The sequence below is a fragment of the Dendronephthya gigantea genome, unplaced genomic scaffold (assembly GCF_004324835.1).
Source record: "Dendronephthya gigantea isolate DGI-Jeju-01 unplaced genomic scaffold, DenGig_1.0 000015F, whole genome shotgun sequence".
Taxonomy (NCBI): Eukaryota; Metazoa; Cnidaria; class Anthozoa; order Malacalcyonacea; family Nephtheidae; genus Dendronephthya; species Dendronephthya gigantea.
Genome location: NW_021163025.1, coordinates 1,550,217 through 1,565,995, shown reverse-complemented (window position 1 = coordinate 1,565,995; position 15,779 = coordinate 1,550,217). Strand labels below are relative to the sequence as shown.

Sequence of the window (15,779 nt, the reverse complement as noted above, 5' to 3'; positions counted from 1 at the left end):
CATCATAAAACTATGCTGTCAAGTTCTTCATAATATATACTGAGAATTCTTTCTGCTTCGCGACAACAGACGTCTTCGTCAATAAAGATTATTTTCCAACAGTTCAAGAGAATAAGTGGTTAAAGAATTTATATTTATGAGGAAAAAACCTATCTAATCTAGTAACCAATCTAGTGTCTCTCTTATTGTCTAAGTTGGACGAAATTAACTACTTGGACAATATGACATTCAACTAGTTAAAAATGGCAGAACAGAACGGAATAAATGAGGAATTCTAAAATAATTTGATCATGGCGTCGCGTGTTGGACCAACTCCAACATATTCAACTAAAAACAACAAGAAAATGATTTTATATATTTACCCACAGTTTAAATAAATATGTATAGAATATATCCAGTGGTTACCACTTTTGTGCCCATTGTAAATTAAAGGTGCACTATCCAGTGTTGTCTCAAGTCAGTGCCAGTACCCTAAATAGCTTAACTTTTTCAATTTTGAACATTTGAACATTTGAAACCCACCTGGTAGGCCTGTGTACTTTTCCACGGTTCTGACATAGTTTTGTGCGGCTTCGGGTAAATCTTCAAATTTCCGAACATTTCCGATGTCTTCCGTCCATCCGGGTAATGTTATGTACTCAACTTGCATTTCGTTTTGAATTTCCAAAGATGCTAAGATTGAACGAGTAAAGAAATCTTGAACCCAGAGTCCCTAAGCCTAGACACGGCACAGTGTGCCATGACCCTGGGTTCGAGGTTGTATTCACAAAAAAAGTAAAGTAAACCCAAGTACCTTTAATAAAATATATCTTACCTGGAAAAGACGAGAGTGTTTCTCCCTTATATGTATAATTTATTGCGATTTTCAGATCACCAAGATTCGTAAGAATGTCCAGTTTAGTTACAGCTAAACTGTGTAGAGAAAAGAGCGTGATTTACGAATCATAGCCGGTCTTTACAAGTGAAATAAGTATATTGCATTAGCGAACTAGTATTCACCTCGTGTAGCCGTTGATCATGTTTGTGTATCTAACAACGACCAGGTCAAGCCAACCGCATCTCCTTCGTCTGCCAGTCGTAACACCAAACTCTCTTCCAACTCTTTGAAGAGTGTCGCCAATTTCCTATGACAAAAATATAACCAGACACTTGATCGCTTGAAGGATTCACAGTCTTTTCAATGAATATATAACTGATATTCAATTTCAGGTACTTATAAAGCAATTTCCACTGTTGATGAAAAAACAGTTTATCGTATATATGTCCCTACACTACAGGGGCCGGTTGTATCAAGCCCGTTTAGCTTAAACGGTGGATAAGTCAAAATTAAATAACACTCTTACATCTCTCTTGAATGAGTCAACTTGAATATTATGCATTGAATATGTAGTTGTAAACAGTATCTTTGTATTAAGGTCAAAAACATTTAGTTTGCTTGTTGAATAAAACGGCAGACTTGCTTTCTACTTTGGACTTATCCACCGTTTAGGCTAAACGGGCTTGATACAACCGGCCCCTGATGGCTTACATGAAGATTGAAAATTGATCATCTTACATTTAACTGTTCCGTAGGTAGGACCCCTGGTCCAACCCTCGTGGTATATGCTTTCACAACACCTATAATTGTACCAATCGTTCTGGGGGGGATCCCAAGCCCCGCAGACACACCGCCAGACGAACAGCTGCTGGAAGTTACAAATGGATACGTTCCTAAAAATGACGAAAAAGATCAGATTATTTTCTGTACGACGGGGCCTGCTGGTCTGCGGTCTAACGTACCAAAGTCGATATCCAACATCATGGCATTTGCTCCCTCGACGAGAATTCGTTTCTTCTGCTCCAAAGCGGAGTGCATGAAACTGACTGTATCGCATACATAAGGTCGAATCTTCTCAGCACATTTCTGAACAGATTGGCGGAGTAATTATGTCGAGAAGAATAACGGATGATTGGTGAATATTGAGAGGAATTGTAGTGAATATGGAGAAGAATATGGAGAAGAATATGGCGAATTGAAAACAGGTAATGAATAAAGGAAAAAAAATAGTGAATATGGGATAGAAGGTGGCCAGTATGGAGAAAAGTGGCGAATATGGAGAAAAAAGTGGTGAACATGGTGAAAACAGTGATGAATATGGAGAAATATTTGATGGTTTAACAAACTGCCAAATATGAAAAAAAGTAAAAATTAAATTCTCATTGAAATGTTCCTTCCACCTTATATTTTTCAAGTTCTTCATCAACATTTATCTTCAAGCCAGGATATCTAAAATCAATTTTTTGTTTGAGGGCATGAAATTTTACAAAACATTGTGGTGTTTTGACTGGTAAACAGTTTCTACTTTCTATAATTTCATCAAGAAAAGACTTACGCTCTCTCATAGAAAGCTGATAATGACTGGAACCTAGAAAGGGATATTTCATCAAAGCTGATTTGGCAATGGGAAGAGTCAATTAAAAGTATATGTGATGTTGCTACTCTGAGTCACCAACCGGGCAAGCTGAAAAATTAGCTTGACCACGATGGGAATCGAACCCGCGACCTTTGGTTTGCTAGTCCAACGCTCTTCCAACTGAGCTACAAGGCCAAGACGGTTCAAGTGGTTGATATTTCGGAACTGAGTCTAGTCCCTTCCATATTTGTGTGTCTTAAATTGATAGTGATGATCATCACAGTCAATTAAAACTCTCCACTGACCTTTCCTTGAAATACTCAAAATCCCCAATTAAATCACATATTCTTATTCCTGATCTGGAAGCCTAAATCGGCAGAGAACAACTGATATAAAAAACTTATGGCCAAGATTTACACGATAAAACTGCAACAAACCTTAGCTGCATATGTCGGACCAATTCCTTTTTTAGTTGTGCCAAGACTATGAAAAGCAATTAAACACAATTAACAGTTGCTGAAAGTTCGGGGGATTGAATAAGAACTTTCAGGATACTTTTATTTACCTGACTTTACGTTGTGAGGTTTCCTGGATGCCATCAACTTGTTGAAGAAAGTCAAACACTGCAAGAATCAAAATTGATTAAACTTTCATGTTAAAGAATAATCCATTCCTTTTTAGGCAAACAGATCAAACTTGATTTAACCTATTTATCCAGCTAGTACATACCAATATGAGCTCGATCAGATATGAGTAATCGCTCTTCCCATCCAGTAAGCCCTAAAATAAATATGAAATGAAACATGAAGTATGCACTTTGCCTCCATCCTCTGATAATAGCATGCAACCTAGAAACTAACCTTTCTTGACATTCTCATCAATTTCATTAAACAATTGTTGAATGTGGATCACAACTCCATTGCCTAAAAATAAGCAGCAATCAGACCACATGTCTATACTAGATGTAAAGTGAATAATAGGATAAGGTCATGGAGCATTAAACAGAGTAGAATGCAAGAGAAAGTATTTACCAATGATGCTTTTACAATTTTTGTGAATAATGCCACTAAAAATGAAACACAAAACTTTGAAAGAGAATTGTAAAAGTCAGCCTGACAAAGCTCATATATTGTTACGGTACCTTGGAATTACATGAAAAAAGAAAGTTGTAGCACCATCAGAAACAGTATGTCCAGCATTATTACCACCCTAGATGGGCAGATCAGGGAAAGGAATTACCTCACCAATAGATTTCAATATATTTCATTCTGATTATAACCCCCTCCCCTCCCTCCAACAATTGAACAATGCCAATTTTTTTAACTTTCAATTGCATTTTAAACATTCAAAGTTTGCAAGTTTCATCTTCTAAACTTCCAAACTACCAGCGTGCCCTTAATCTTAATCAACGAATCTCGACAGTAAATTAGGAAAGCATGCCGAGCAGAACTCCATAAACGCTCAAAGATCATTGAAAATAATCACTGATAAGACAGAATATGCATAACATTTATTTATTATCAAATTTCGCCGCATGTTATGTAACTTTAAGAAAATCTGGAAATTCGATACAAATGTAGTTAACCCAATCAGGAATAGCACTGATCAATTTCATACGTGGCAAAATGGGTGTTCTTGTTCATTAAATTTTATAAAATACCTGATAACGACAAACCAGATCAACATTCCCTGCTAATAAATCAACGACCTTGCCTTTGCCTTCGTCACCCCATTGAGCCCCGAGGACAACCGAGACTTTGCCAAGTTTATCGTTTATATTTGATCTATGATCGTGTGAATTCATGGCGACGATCGGCGTGTCAGTATTAAACAAAATGTTTCACAATATTCCCGTAGAAGTTGGAATCGAAAATCGAAACAGAAATTTCGCGCTCTTTCCTTCCCGCAATTAGAAATTGTTTCCACGGTGAGGGACTGGGAAAGAACAAGCTGTACGAGGATCGCAGGCTCTGGTTACGATAAAGACGATGTTTCAAAAAAGAGGACATTTTTTGAACTCATATGTTGCCTTCCTTTTAGTTCTTCGTCAGAAATTTCCTCAAAACGATTCATTTTACTAAATTTGTATTTTATTCATTAAAATCAACAACCCGAAATCACCTCCGCAAACACACATCGGCAGGTGGGTTCGGGTTTGAACGCCTCTGTTCGTAGCCAATAGGAACACAGCTTTTACACTAGATATGAGATAAAATTAGAAACGTTGTAGCCCAGGGAAATTGGTGGACAGAAAGGTTACGTAATGGTTTTCAGATCTCTCCGGCAAAGCCATCGATGTACACGTATCCGCTCAGCCGTTGTTCTCAAATTCTTACACTCTGGAGAGCGTTTTCAAATTCATCCGTTTTCAGTTGGCGAAAATGCCTGACGCGCGTGACCGACGCTACGCGTAACCGGAACCGTAAAAATATTCGTGCGTTTTTTTTCCGGCTACTTGTGAAAAATCTGGCTCCGGCCATGTCACGATCAGTGATAATGAAAAAGTTCCCAAACATATTTCATCATCCCTTGTTCGCTTGACTTTAACCTCCTTAACATCCAGTGCCCTTCACGTTATATATCGTCCAGACTATACTATCAACAGAATCACAGAAAGCACAGCGAAAATAACAAAAGATGACTTCGTTTTTCGAGGTTCCCGACTAATACCCTTTGAGATTATTAAATAACTAGTTGCTAGTCGAGCTTAGCTCCATGATATAAATACATACACATTATTTTATATCATACAATAATTTTTATTTGCGCACTTGTTCCAACAGAGCCACGTTCGATTAATTTTGTTCCACTTGAGAATTTAACTACCCAGCTGCATAAAATCAACTAAATTTCAAAATCGTTTATCATTCATGTCATATTTGAACTTTGTGAACTGATGTTTTGAACTAATAAATCAGAAAAGGGAACGTAGTCATTAGATTTGCAGAATGCAACTCACAATCTAATCCAATGCCATCTAGTATAATAACTATAATTATTTCGCATGTTATTAAGAATTCGTTCTTCCATAGTCAAAATTAATCTTGGACATGCAATTAATACATGCTGATTACACCTAAATTGTATGTCAAATTAAGTATATAGGCTAGTAGCTACCCACGATACTGATTGGTTATACGTCATTTCACAATATTACTAGGAACGCTTGGACAGACTGTCTAAGCTATAAATATTACAATTCAAATATATCAATTCAACGTCACTTTTTACTGCGTACCAGCCAACAAAAATTAACGATATATGATTGATAATGTTTAGCATTGATTAACAAAAGCTATAGAGATAAAATGAGATAAATTTAATTGGACAGTCTGTATGGAAAAAATGAAAAATATAATGAGCATATTCTACCCAATGTTGGGACGTGAGGAACGCCATTTTTTATATCATTCTTTCTCGCTAAAATTCTCGCTAAAATTCACACAATACCACTTTATAGCTGTCTTCAAAATTCTTTACCGTACGGTAATTTGCTCCTTGAATTTCCATAATGCATTTGAAGTGACATTTTGCTTGCAATGTTTACGTAGTGTCCAACGTTACGTGGATGTGTGTTCATGGGTCAATAACATTTCTGTACCTGCTGTGTCATTCAGTGCCTGTTGGCCTGCGCAATTCGGAAGTCGAACAGCGCCGCTTCTGGACGGGAGCGTAGTTAAACCAAGACGTGACCGCAGATAATCTTGCAGTTGCTCTTGGTGTAACCGCAACATATTCTTGGAGCTTGTGTTAACGAAATTCAAATTGAACAGCAGCGAATGGGTTAGGCATGGCGCAAGCAAGAAGATCAATGACAGACGACATGGAAAGCGATGTTACAACAGGAACGAAAAAGGAATTGGCGCTCGCCAAACAGCGTCAAAATTTGGTGGCCATTCCCATTATTCCAAGACCGTTGGCAATTTTCTGCCTGGTTGCGAATATAATCGTCCCTGGAACTGGTAACACACTAAGCCTTATTCCAATCATATATATATCATATTTATATAATTATTTGTTTGGCACGGCATATATTCGGCAATATATATTGTGGGGTAACGATAATTAAGAAACGTTAATAAAAATATATATCCAGCATGCGCACAATTGCTGCGTTGTGAAACACAACATGATGTTTGACATAATAGTTAGGCAGAGTCGTAGCTGATTATCGACATTAATTACGGAATGTATTTCATAATGTCTCAGTTGTTTTGACTCAATGTATAAAATTGTTTATTTGTGTAACTCAGTGAAAAGGCTCGATCCAACACGCGGCAGCACTTAGCCTTAGGAATATGTCAGAATCCTAGAAAAATGGTATAGCATGGATGAATATTCTTGAAACCCCAATATTAGTTTGCGATAGGATTGAAAAGACGATACTCTCATCTAGTGGAAAGAAGTCAATACGTTTTATAATTATATATTTAAAAAAAACGACGTTTAAGGGAACTAATTACTAAGGGCCTTTATTTTCGTATATATTTATCTTTTTCGCATATATCACAAACTGTCCGAGTCAATCGCCCCTTTTTCTACCGAATTCTTTGCATGCATGATCATCCAACAACGCGAAATGGTAACGAAAAGCTACGTCTGTACTTAGAGCAAGGCTTGTATATGTCTTGATAATATGTACATGTATTGCTAAGTTTTCGACCAGCCAAAAGTACATTTAATATTGAACGCCCTCAAAAAACGGCCACAGCCGCCCAATGACCGACAGTTGTCAATTTGAAATAATACTGCTATTTGCAATCAAAAACGCAATAAACTTAGCCTGCATGCAACCTCTACAAGAATCATTTCCTGTATATACATTTCCTAGATACAGGAAATGATTCCTGTAGAGACTGCATGCAGGCTAAATGAAACTCGACATTATACAAAAGTCAAAAAGCTTCCTACGTCGTTTATTATACGACATTGGCAACGAAGTAAAGATAGTTTTGCTCAAATTTTCAATGTCTTAGCCATTCTCAATTCAAATGAACAATTCGCCAGTCAAACTTAAAAGACTCATGCATACAATATAGTTCGATTCAAATCAGTTTTAGGATTCCTAGGGCTAGGGCTAGGGCGAGCCAAATGTTTTTGCATGGATATTCCTAGGAGTAGGGCGTTTTCAATTAAGCGGCCAAAATGGTCAGACCGCGGTCATATTTTAAATTGAAATATTGAATATTTCGTTAGGAATATAGCGAACTTTATTTCCCGTGCTAGGCAGATGTGATGTAACAACGATATACTTAAATGAAGAGTTCTTGAAACACTCTAAAATACCAGTAATCTGTCTGTACCGAAATACAACAGGACCGTCATCTGGCCGTTTTTCCGTACAAAAGGAAAGTGCCCCTATAGTTTCTATTTCTCTGCATTTCATAATAATTCTCAACAGTGTATCCCCTCTTGCAGGAACAATTATTTCAGGATTTTTGGTTTTCTGTTTCCATCACAAGAAAGACAACTGTTTGAAAATGATAAACATGTGTCTGGGCAACGTTCTCGTCGGTTTGGCCCAATTAATTACGGTCGTCTTTCTCCTCATTGGTTGGTTTTGGAGTATCATTTGGGGCTGTGCTTTGGTCGGCCACTCGCGTGAGTACTGGGTCCATATATCGCTTTGTATCGTTTGGGAGAAGGCAGGGGGGGGACTGCTACAAACCCCAAGCTAAAGCGGAGAGGAAGCAGGGCGGGGGCAGCTGCAAACCTCATAATGCTAAGGTGGAGAGGAGTCAGGGGGGGACAGCTGCAAACCCCATAATCCTAGTGCAGGGAGGAGGAAGCAGGGGGGGGGGTAGCTGCAAACCCCAGAAATACTTGAATGAGAGTCGAATTTGTTAACAAAATACTGGTTTACTTTTAGAGAATTATCAAAAGGACTCTATCAAACCAGTCATATTGAGAGTGCAATCAGCCGACGATCGGAGCTGACCATCAGCACCCGTCGTTGACGGTTGACTGAAATTTGAAGGCAAGGGTGAAGACTGGCAACCAGACTGAGGGGTGGACAGCTCGTTTGTGAATTGAATGACAATACAAGATGTAAATATATCGGAAAATATGTTGCACTCATTTTGAGGGGTATAAAAAAGAACTATTTACTATGTAAGTTATTTGTTTAGTTTGATATGCTTCCCGACTCTCGATTTTACAAGACACTTTGACTTTCTTGAAATGATTTTAAAATTTCCAAGAATGTCCAGGCTGTGAATGAAACAGCTGATTAAGACTAGCCTCTGGACCTAACACTTTTGTGCACCGTTTATAGTTCCTTAAAAAGGCGTCATTTTTGAACGCAGTATGGTAAGGGACATGTTTCGCTCTGGCTGGAAATAACAACGTTTTTAAAGTTTGAAAAAACTGTCCAAAAATGGCTTTAAGTACCGCTCAAAATGGCTTTATAACTACTGGTAAAACTAATCCTTTACGATATTCACCAAATATTTGGAGCTTTTAGAATCTTGAATTTAAAAAATCGTCACCTTCAACGTCGAATATCCAAATTGAGGTGTGCAAACCCGGGTTAATTCGACAATATTTTTGAAGAATACAATCGGTATTAGTAAAAATATCATAAAATCTTACGCATGATGAGCTTTGCTCTATAAGTTATTACCAGTAACGTCGTGTCACATACTACATACGTCGAAAATGAATTGGATACAAAATTAGATCATGTGAACAGACTTTTAGACAGTGTCTAGTATTTATACGGTCACACAGCAGTCGCATAAGCTCTACAACAACAATAGTTAGGACCGCATTTACCAACACTGCACGAGTTATGCCTGTACACAGCCAACCCAAGCTTATTCGAGTCCGTATACTCCTCGTAATTATCGGCCAACGCCGGCTGTCGCTTGTACACGTGCAACGACTCTGCGCATGTCCACGTCAATTTCTGCACCTCTTTTGGCGACTGCTCTATCAGTGCTTTGTCTGTGCATATCTGCTTGCACGTGAGCACCTCGTTTTCGCCGCATGTTCGGCGCACGGCGTAGTTGAGCCCAGGTCCCTCGGCGGGAATTGAACCGCATATGCCCATCGCAAGCTCGTCCAGATAGTTGTAAAAATATGAGCGAAACCCACGTCGTTTGCGCTTTAAAACCAGTTCGGGTCTTTCAGGAAAATCGCGTGGTAATCCTAATATGAGAAATTAGTATGAACTTAGGGGCCTGTTTACATGGAGCGAGGTATCCCGGCTAGGCGACGTGAAAAACGCATCACATCAAAGGTTCAACCTGATTAGTCTTTCATTATATATGCAGTTTTCACCTCGCCTAGCCGGGATATAACTCGCTCCATGTAAACACGCCCTTAGACGAGTGCTGTTCACTGACTCTTAAATGATGAAAAATTTAATTACAAAACATAATATTATTAAAGTTTAGCCATATTACATTATGTCCCTTATGCATAGATAAGGCCTTGATAACTGCAAGTTGAGCAACTAAATCATTTCCCCTTGGCAAAGTACCCGCGCGGCAGATATTATAATTACGTGCAAAAAAACAAACGCTTCAGTGACTCACTTTGGTGATCAACTAGGCTTCTTTTATCCTTTTGAGTCAATTCGCTCGATGGGCTTTTTTCTTCCAAATGGCCGACGTAGTTTTGTCGTATGAATAATCCTCCGACTACAATCATCACCAACAATGTAACAAGAATACTCAAATTTTCATTCATCCTTCTTCTCATGTCATAAAACCAAACCTTAGCTGAAATGAAATCCTCGATTAGTCGCTCAGCATTGCCATGCAGTGGACCAAACGATCAGCTGATTAATACGAGACATGCAAGAACTGATATTGCAATTTTGATATCAAAGTGTACGTTTAAGTATATTTTCTTGGTCTTGCGTATGATTCGTTTACGATAACTTTGATTCCTGAGAACCTGTTGGTCACCTGCAATTGTAGCCTTTAACTCCGTTTTAGATAAGCTCTAAACTGGCGTAGTCAGTGCCCAGCCTGACGATTTAGTCCTGTTATGTAAATTTTGAGTGATTATAATGATTCATTTCGTTAAATTTGATTTTCTTCATTGGTAATAGACATTAAAGTATCAGTATGCACAATCAGACTGGCTACGCTAATAGCTATATTTATAAGTAATCGCATAGCTCAGGGATTAATGATTATTTAACCCGTAACCCAAGGCAGGTTTTATTCGAGAATTGCGGATATATTTTAACGCTAATCTCCTCATTTGTAGAGGTAAAGGTATAGTTGAATTTTCAATTTTGACATGACTAAAGGTAAAATGTTATTACTGATTGGGAAATTTTAACTAATAAACTTGTTTTCCTGGGGCCGGTTGTATCAAGCCCGTTTAGCTTAAACGGTGGATAAGTCAAAATTAAATAACACTCTTACATCTGTCTTGAATGAGTTAACTTGAATATTATGCACTAAATATGTAGTTGTAAACAGAATCTTTGCATTAAGGTTAAAAACATTTAGTTTGCTTGTTGAATAAAACGATAGACTTGCTTTCTATTTTGAACTTAACCACCGTTTGAGCTAAACGGGCTTGATACAACCGGCCTCTGTTGTGTAGATTGCAGAATGTAACATTTTTCATGTTTGACCGTCCATAAACACAAAAGAAATCCCATTAAGGCATCAACTATATGCTATTAACTAGTTTAATCGAAATTTGCATTCAGATCAAATCAGTTTAACATGTCTGATGATTGTTTCCATGGAGAAAAAATAGGTAAAACAGGAAAAGGGGATAGATAAGGGCGTGTGAACTTACTTGTATCCCGTGAACATTGAACCAATCAAGCGATCACAAATCAAAAAGACAACTTTTCAGGTACGTAAAGTTGCAACCAGTGGTGATGGAATTGTTGACGACGATATCATAGGGTCTTTTGTTTTATGGAAATTTCAAGTGCTTTAGAAACGAGGCTTCTCAGTCTCATCATTCAAACGTGGATGAGAGTTGAAAGCGAGAGTCTTGTACGGAAGTTTCCTGCATGATTTTTCACGTCCATGGCGTGGTAAAACGAAGGCAAGTGTTGCATGTGAGTTGGAAAAACAGACGAAGTTTTTAAGCTGAAAGTCGATAAGTGTGTGTGATAGTTTATGAGAATGAACGTCAGACCAATTGAGACAAAACGGCTGATGTTTTATCAGTAGTTATGCGTTCATTCATCTGTCGAGGGGAAGAGACATTAAATAACGCCAAAGTGTCTCTTCTGATATTTTCGATAAATTATATTTAATTCAATATACACGCGTCTTTGGCTATACACTCAATTAATAAACACCTCTTTTTTAGTACAATTGTACATTACACTAACTTGGCACTATGTTTCAGAATAACCCAAAGCATTGCCTAGTCGTAAACTTGTGTTTGAAAAGAGAACACAAAGCCTGGTTTCCACGATGTTCTACGATGTTCTACGATGTTCTACGATGATCTATTGTCGGTGAACAGTGAAATATGTATGTTTTTCAGTGGGAAAAGGGAGCGTTCTGTGTATCCACGACCACTGACAATAGACATCGTTGGTGAATTATGATATATTATGAAAACCAGGCTGACAGCATGCACGAGACTTGATAAAATTGAGAAGAACTATAATGCATGACATCTATAAATGGCGATAAGCAATACTGACCGGCCCAGGTGATTCAGAAAATAGTGCTAATTTATAATACTTTATGTTTCGACGGTACCTGTGAATTATATAATAATATTCTTTCTTCTAGTACTGCACACTAACTGGTCTTAATACACACAATATATAAACATACATCACCAACAATTTAGAGGAAACAGGGGGGGTGGGGTGGGGTAAGGTTCAACCTCGCGTAGAGGGGGACACATCAAACCGATGACCACAAGAGTCGCAGGCCCTTAGCGTGAACGGCACGTCTTTTTGGCAATAGGGACACGTCCGTTTAGAGACTGGAAACGAGTCCTCGGTGAATTCCTGGCAAGTAGCCTTGCTTGGGTAACCGGTCATGTAACCGCGCCTGAGCGTCGAGCGGTCGGGCATATTGTACAGCGGTAATGGTGCCGAGGCAATGGAAGGTGGGAGATATAGACGATGAAATTGATTCATGGGATATGGTAGACAGGGTGGAAAAGCCGACGGAACCAGTTGAGGACATCTAGGTACGCTCATGGGCATTGGTGGATACTTAAAGCCTGCCATGGCCTTTTCGTGGCTTGGTAGAACGCATTCAATTGTCTTAATTAGGTCGTTGTTGCAACCTTTGTAGATAAGTTGTAACACGCCACGTTTTTGCGTTGGGAACAGACGACAAAGAAGTTCAATTGGAGGGCATTTTGTCCGTCCCAAACCGTCTCCTCCAATCGTGTGACCTGGAGACGAGAATAGATTCATGCTTTCGTTTTCGACCGGTAATCCTTCGGCAATGTTCGGAGGCTCGTCGTCAGCTTGCGGCGACGTCGTGCCGATTTGTCTCTCGTTTTCATCAGGTGTACTGACCGTTCGACGCCGTTTGACCGCGCTTTCTTGCATTCCTTCCAAGTCTTCGTTTGTTTCTCGTTTGAGAGGTGTCTCACAAAACGCACTCTCTGTAAGATTAGATTATCAAAAAGACGTCAAATTACATCTTCACGTCATTTGAATCTATCTACATAATTTTACAGTCACAGCCTTTCAAACGGAGATGCATACATTTGAGATAATAAAAATATGAAATGACCGTTCTAGGTATTGCCAAACGTATTAAAAAGTAAATTTTTGTGTGAATTTGCCGACATAGAAGTTCTAGATTTGTTGGGATAGATCATAGACTGTACTTCACTATGTACTTCGTAGGAATAGGTCGATCTACTTCGGCATTCTTAGAGTGAAGTAACATGTTTCACAGCAGTCCTACCAACCAGTCCTAGCAAGGCACACTCATACTCCTCTCCGCATGTCCCAATTCATGCATGTATACATTTTGAGATACCGTTGTAATTGGGCAACATTTGGCCTAACATTTCGGTGAACACGAGGCTTGGCCGAAGCAATTCCGAGTTGACGTTTTCAAGAAGGATTTTTTGAAGGACCCAAAACCGGACGAAACAACGGACACAAAACTCTTTTTCAAAGCGTGAGCCAGCGCACTCCTATACCCCCCACCCAGGTCTGGATTAAATGTTCCCCCAAAGTTTTAGGGCACTAATTGATCATTGCTAAGCCTCGTGTTTTTGCAACTAGGAGACGTATTTAAACACATAAAGAAACTGTAATTACCGCCATTATTGTAACAGATATTGGTGAAATAATAGAGCTCGATAATTAGTTAATGAAATACTTCATTACGGCGGAATTGTTGCAATAAACAACACGTGGCGTAGTTGCAACTATAATTGCTTCAAGACTCACACACACACTTCCTCTTGCCCTTGGCAATATGGGTATCAAATTTGCATACACATATCCACTTGTCAGTCGAGTCTCACGCCGTTTTAAAGTGGACATATAATCTTTAACAAATTTTAAACAAATGTTCTGACATCCGAAGCTTGATACGAACTCGATGATGTTTACTTTAGGTTTGTCTGGTGTGTGGGAAAACATAAACCATTTTTGAGCAAATTTCCTGTTTGAAAACTAAGAACCACGTCATCCTTTAAAAAAAAATTTTAACTTTCACCCGTTCTGACCGGGAAATTGAACCTTTGAGGAGAATGAAAAACGAGAGACCATCTTTCGTGACATATCTCATTACAAAGCAACTGGCAGCCGCTAACTTCTTACACTTTATTAAATGAACAAATCTCGATTGGCGCAACTGAGAATCTGACAAACTTTTTAATTTTGTCTTCAATATGTTTGCATATATTAACGATAAAATCTCGATTATTCGAGCACGCTTTTTATAAGGGACATCTCAAGTTTACATCTTTGATAAAAACCGCTGGAAAGACAGAGATTATAATGTTGAAAAACATCTCTTTTTAAGCCGCAAAAGATTTGGCAACGAAGTCATATCATATACGTTTGCTACAAAACGATGAAATGCCTAAATGGCTGAATATAGTACGTTCAAAATGTGACTGAAGTTGTATTTTATGACTTGACGTATGTCAGATGGCAATAGCTGTTTTATATCACAATCATATCACAAACAATTGAAATACTTTCGGAGTCTTAGCGGATGTCGTTTCTAGACCTTCCCATGGGAAGACTCTTGAGCATGTCACCTGTGAGTGTCCCATTTTGTGATGCATGCACTATATGATTTCGCCAGCGTTAAATTATTAAACACACAAACGGTTTTCGAGTGTTTACACATTGAAAACGAGAGACAATGCAGAACATACACACAATGAAATACAGTCCTACCGTCATCGGAAATCGGGTCATCGCGAGTTGGCAATCCGTATCTGTCTTGGGACTGAGGTTGGGTAAACATCGGCAGACAACGAGACGAAATCGCCAACACGTTATGATCGTCCTCCGTGTCACGTTTCAAAGCGACCTGTGCTGCCATCAGGCGCTGTCTCTCGATGATCAGGCTGCATTTCGAGCACTGACATTCTTTCCACTGGCAGTAACGTTTGTGTCCCTTTAGGTAGGAGATTGTTCCGTGGTTTCGGCACCTAGCACAGCGTGGAGTCCTGATGCTTTCTTCCGACGTCGAGACCGCTATTTCTGAGCTGAGATTTGGTAGAACCTCGGTCATTCTTCCCAAATCTCCTTCGCCTCAACTCTTGAGAATACGTTTGAAGTTCTCACAAATTAACCGCTCGCTCTTCGTATAAATCTCGATCCAAGGAAAGGATTGATCACGCTTGCACCTTATACTTTAATGCTTCTTCGCCAAGTTCACCCGAATTTAACAGTTAAATGGTAACTATTTACGACATGTCATTTCGGCTTTGTTGCCATTGTTATTTAAAAAGTTTCCGACCAACCACAATTCAACAAATGCTTTGGCAAACAATAGCGAGGGATGCTTGTTTAAGTGTTTGGAAACAGCACAGAACTGGCGCGTAATTTACATGCAAATGAAGGCTAACCGGATACAAGGTCTTAAATTGTTTTCACGGTATAATTATGGCTGTAATCTAGTTAGGCTTGCGACGAGTGTACACGCTTGCTAGGAATTTAAGATTAATTCAAGTTATGCAAACAGGTCTTTCCGATGTGAATCATAGAGATGTTTTAGAAACACGCTTAGAAAATCGCTCTTGTTGTATTGGAAAGAGTTACAATAGTTGTTATTTGACATTACAGTCTACATATTTATTAAACGTAGCTGTGCGACCAGTACTCGTTTTTTATAATCAAAGTGTTTACAAGTCTAATGAAACCAATCTATATTTTCAATCTTTATTGCACTTTATATTACTAAGTACAAGATAGCGACCCAAATAAAACACACAGCAATAACAAGTGCA

At 38.7% G+C, this 15,779-nt stretch overlaps 3 protein-coding genes and 1 non-coding gene across 4 annotated transcripts; 1 reads left to right on the top strand and 3 right to left on the bottom strand.

Annotated features, from left to right (window-relative positions):
• Positions 1–112: 112 nt before the first annotated feature.
• LOC114519918 (adenylosuccinate synthetase isozyme 1-like) lies at positions 113–4,318 on the bottom strand. The gene is made up of 16 exons (XM_028540092.1): positions 4,054–4,318; positions 3,535–3,602; positions 3,425–3,459; positions 3,254–3,316; positions 3,123–3,173; positions 2,959–3,016; positions 2,831–2,876; positions 2,699–2,760; positions 2,373–2,405; positions 2,218–2,266; positions 1,780–1,903; positions 1,556–1,710; positions 1,000–1,124; positions 815–912; positions 523–672; positions 113–327 (listed from the first exon to the last, which is right to left on the bottom strand). Exons 1-16 carry the CDS (start codon positions 4,195–4,197, stop codon positions 275–277), a joined length of 1,314 nt encoding a protein of 437 aa, XP_028395893.1. The 5' UTR covers positions 4,198–4,318; the 3' UTR covers positions 113–274.
• On the bottom strand, positions 2,516–2,588 carry Trnaa-agc. The gene has a single exon. It is a non-coding gene; the product is annotated as a tRNA-Ala (tRNA).
• Positions 4,319–6,030: 1,712 nt separating the features above from the next.
• Positions 6,031–8,400, top strand: LOC114520037 (protein SPEC3-like). The gene is made up of 3 exons (XM_028540235.1): positions 6,031–6,355; positions 7,812–7,994; positions 8,263–8,400. The coding sequence occupies exons 1-3, from the start codon at positions 6,184–6,186 to the stop codon at positions 8,328–8,330; spliced, it is 423 nt and encodes a 140-aa protein (XP_028396036.1). The 5' UTR covers positions 6,031–6,183; the 3' UTR covers positions 8,331–8,400.
• A 3,248-nt stretch (positions 8,401–11,648) lies between these two features.
• LOC114520263 (doublesex- and mab-3-related transcription factor 3a-like) lies at positions 11,649–15,514 on the bottom strand. Its single transcript, XM_028540496.1, has 2 exons — positions 14,722–15,514; positions 11,649–12,956 (listed from the first exon to the last, which is right to left on the bottom strand). The coding sequence occupies exons 1-2, from the start codon at positions 15,059–15,061 to the stop codon at positions 12,214–12,216; spliced, it is 1,083 nt and encodes a 360-aa protein (XP_028396297.1). The 5' UTR covers positions 15,062–15,514; the 3' UTR covers positions 11,649–12,213.
• Positions 15,515–15,779: the final 265 nt, after the last annotated feature.

Coding starts and splice junctions, on each gene's coding strand:
- LOC114520263 (XM_028540496.1), bottom strand. CDS start 15,061: ATGACCGAGGTTCTACCAAATCTCAGCTCAGAAATAGCGGTCTCGACG. Junction 12,957..14,721: donor TGACCCGATTTCCGATGACG/GTAGGACTGTAT, acceptor CTAATCTTACAG/AGAGTGCGTTTTGTGAGACA.
- LOC114519918 (XM_028540092.1), bottom strand. CDS start 4,197: ATGAATTCACACGATCATAGATCAAATATAAACGATAAACTTGGCAAA. Junction 3,174..3,253: donor TGATGAGAATGTCAAGAAAG/GTTAGTTTCTAG, acceptor TATTTATTTTAG/GGCTTACTGGATGGGAAGAG. Junction 2,877..2,958: donor ACCTCACAACGTAAAGTCAG/GTAAATAAAAGT, acceptor TGCTTTTCATAG/TCTTGGCACAACTAAAAAAG.
- LOC114520037 (XM_028540235.1), top strand. CDS start 6,184: ATGGCGCAAGCAAGAAGATCAATGACAGACGACATGGAAAGCGATGTT. Junction 6,356..7,811: donor TATAATCGTCCCTGGAACTG/GTAACACACTAA, acceptor CCCCTCTTGCAG/GAACAATTATTTCAGGATTT. Junction 7,995..8,262: donor TGCTTTGGTCGGCCACTCGC/GTGAGTACTGGG, acceptor GTTTACTTTTAG/AGAATTATCAAAAGGACTCT.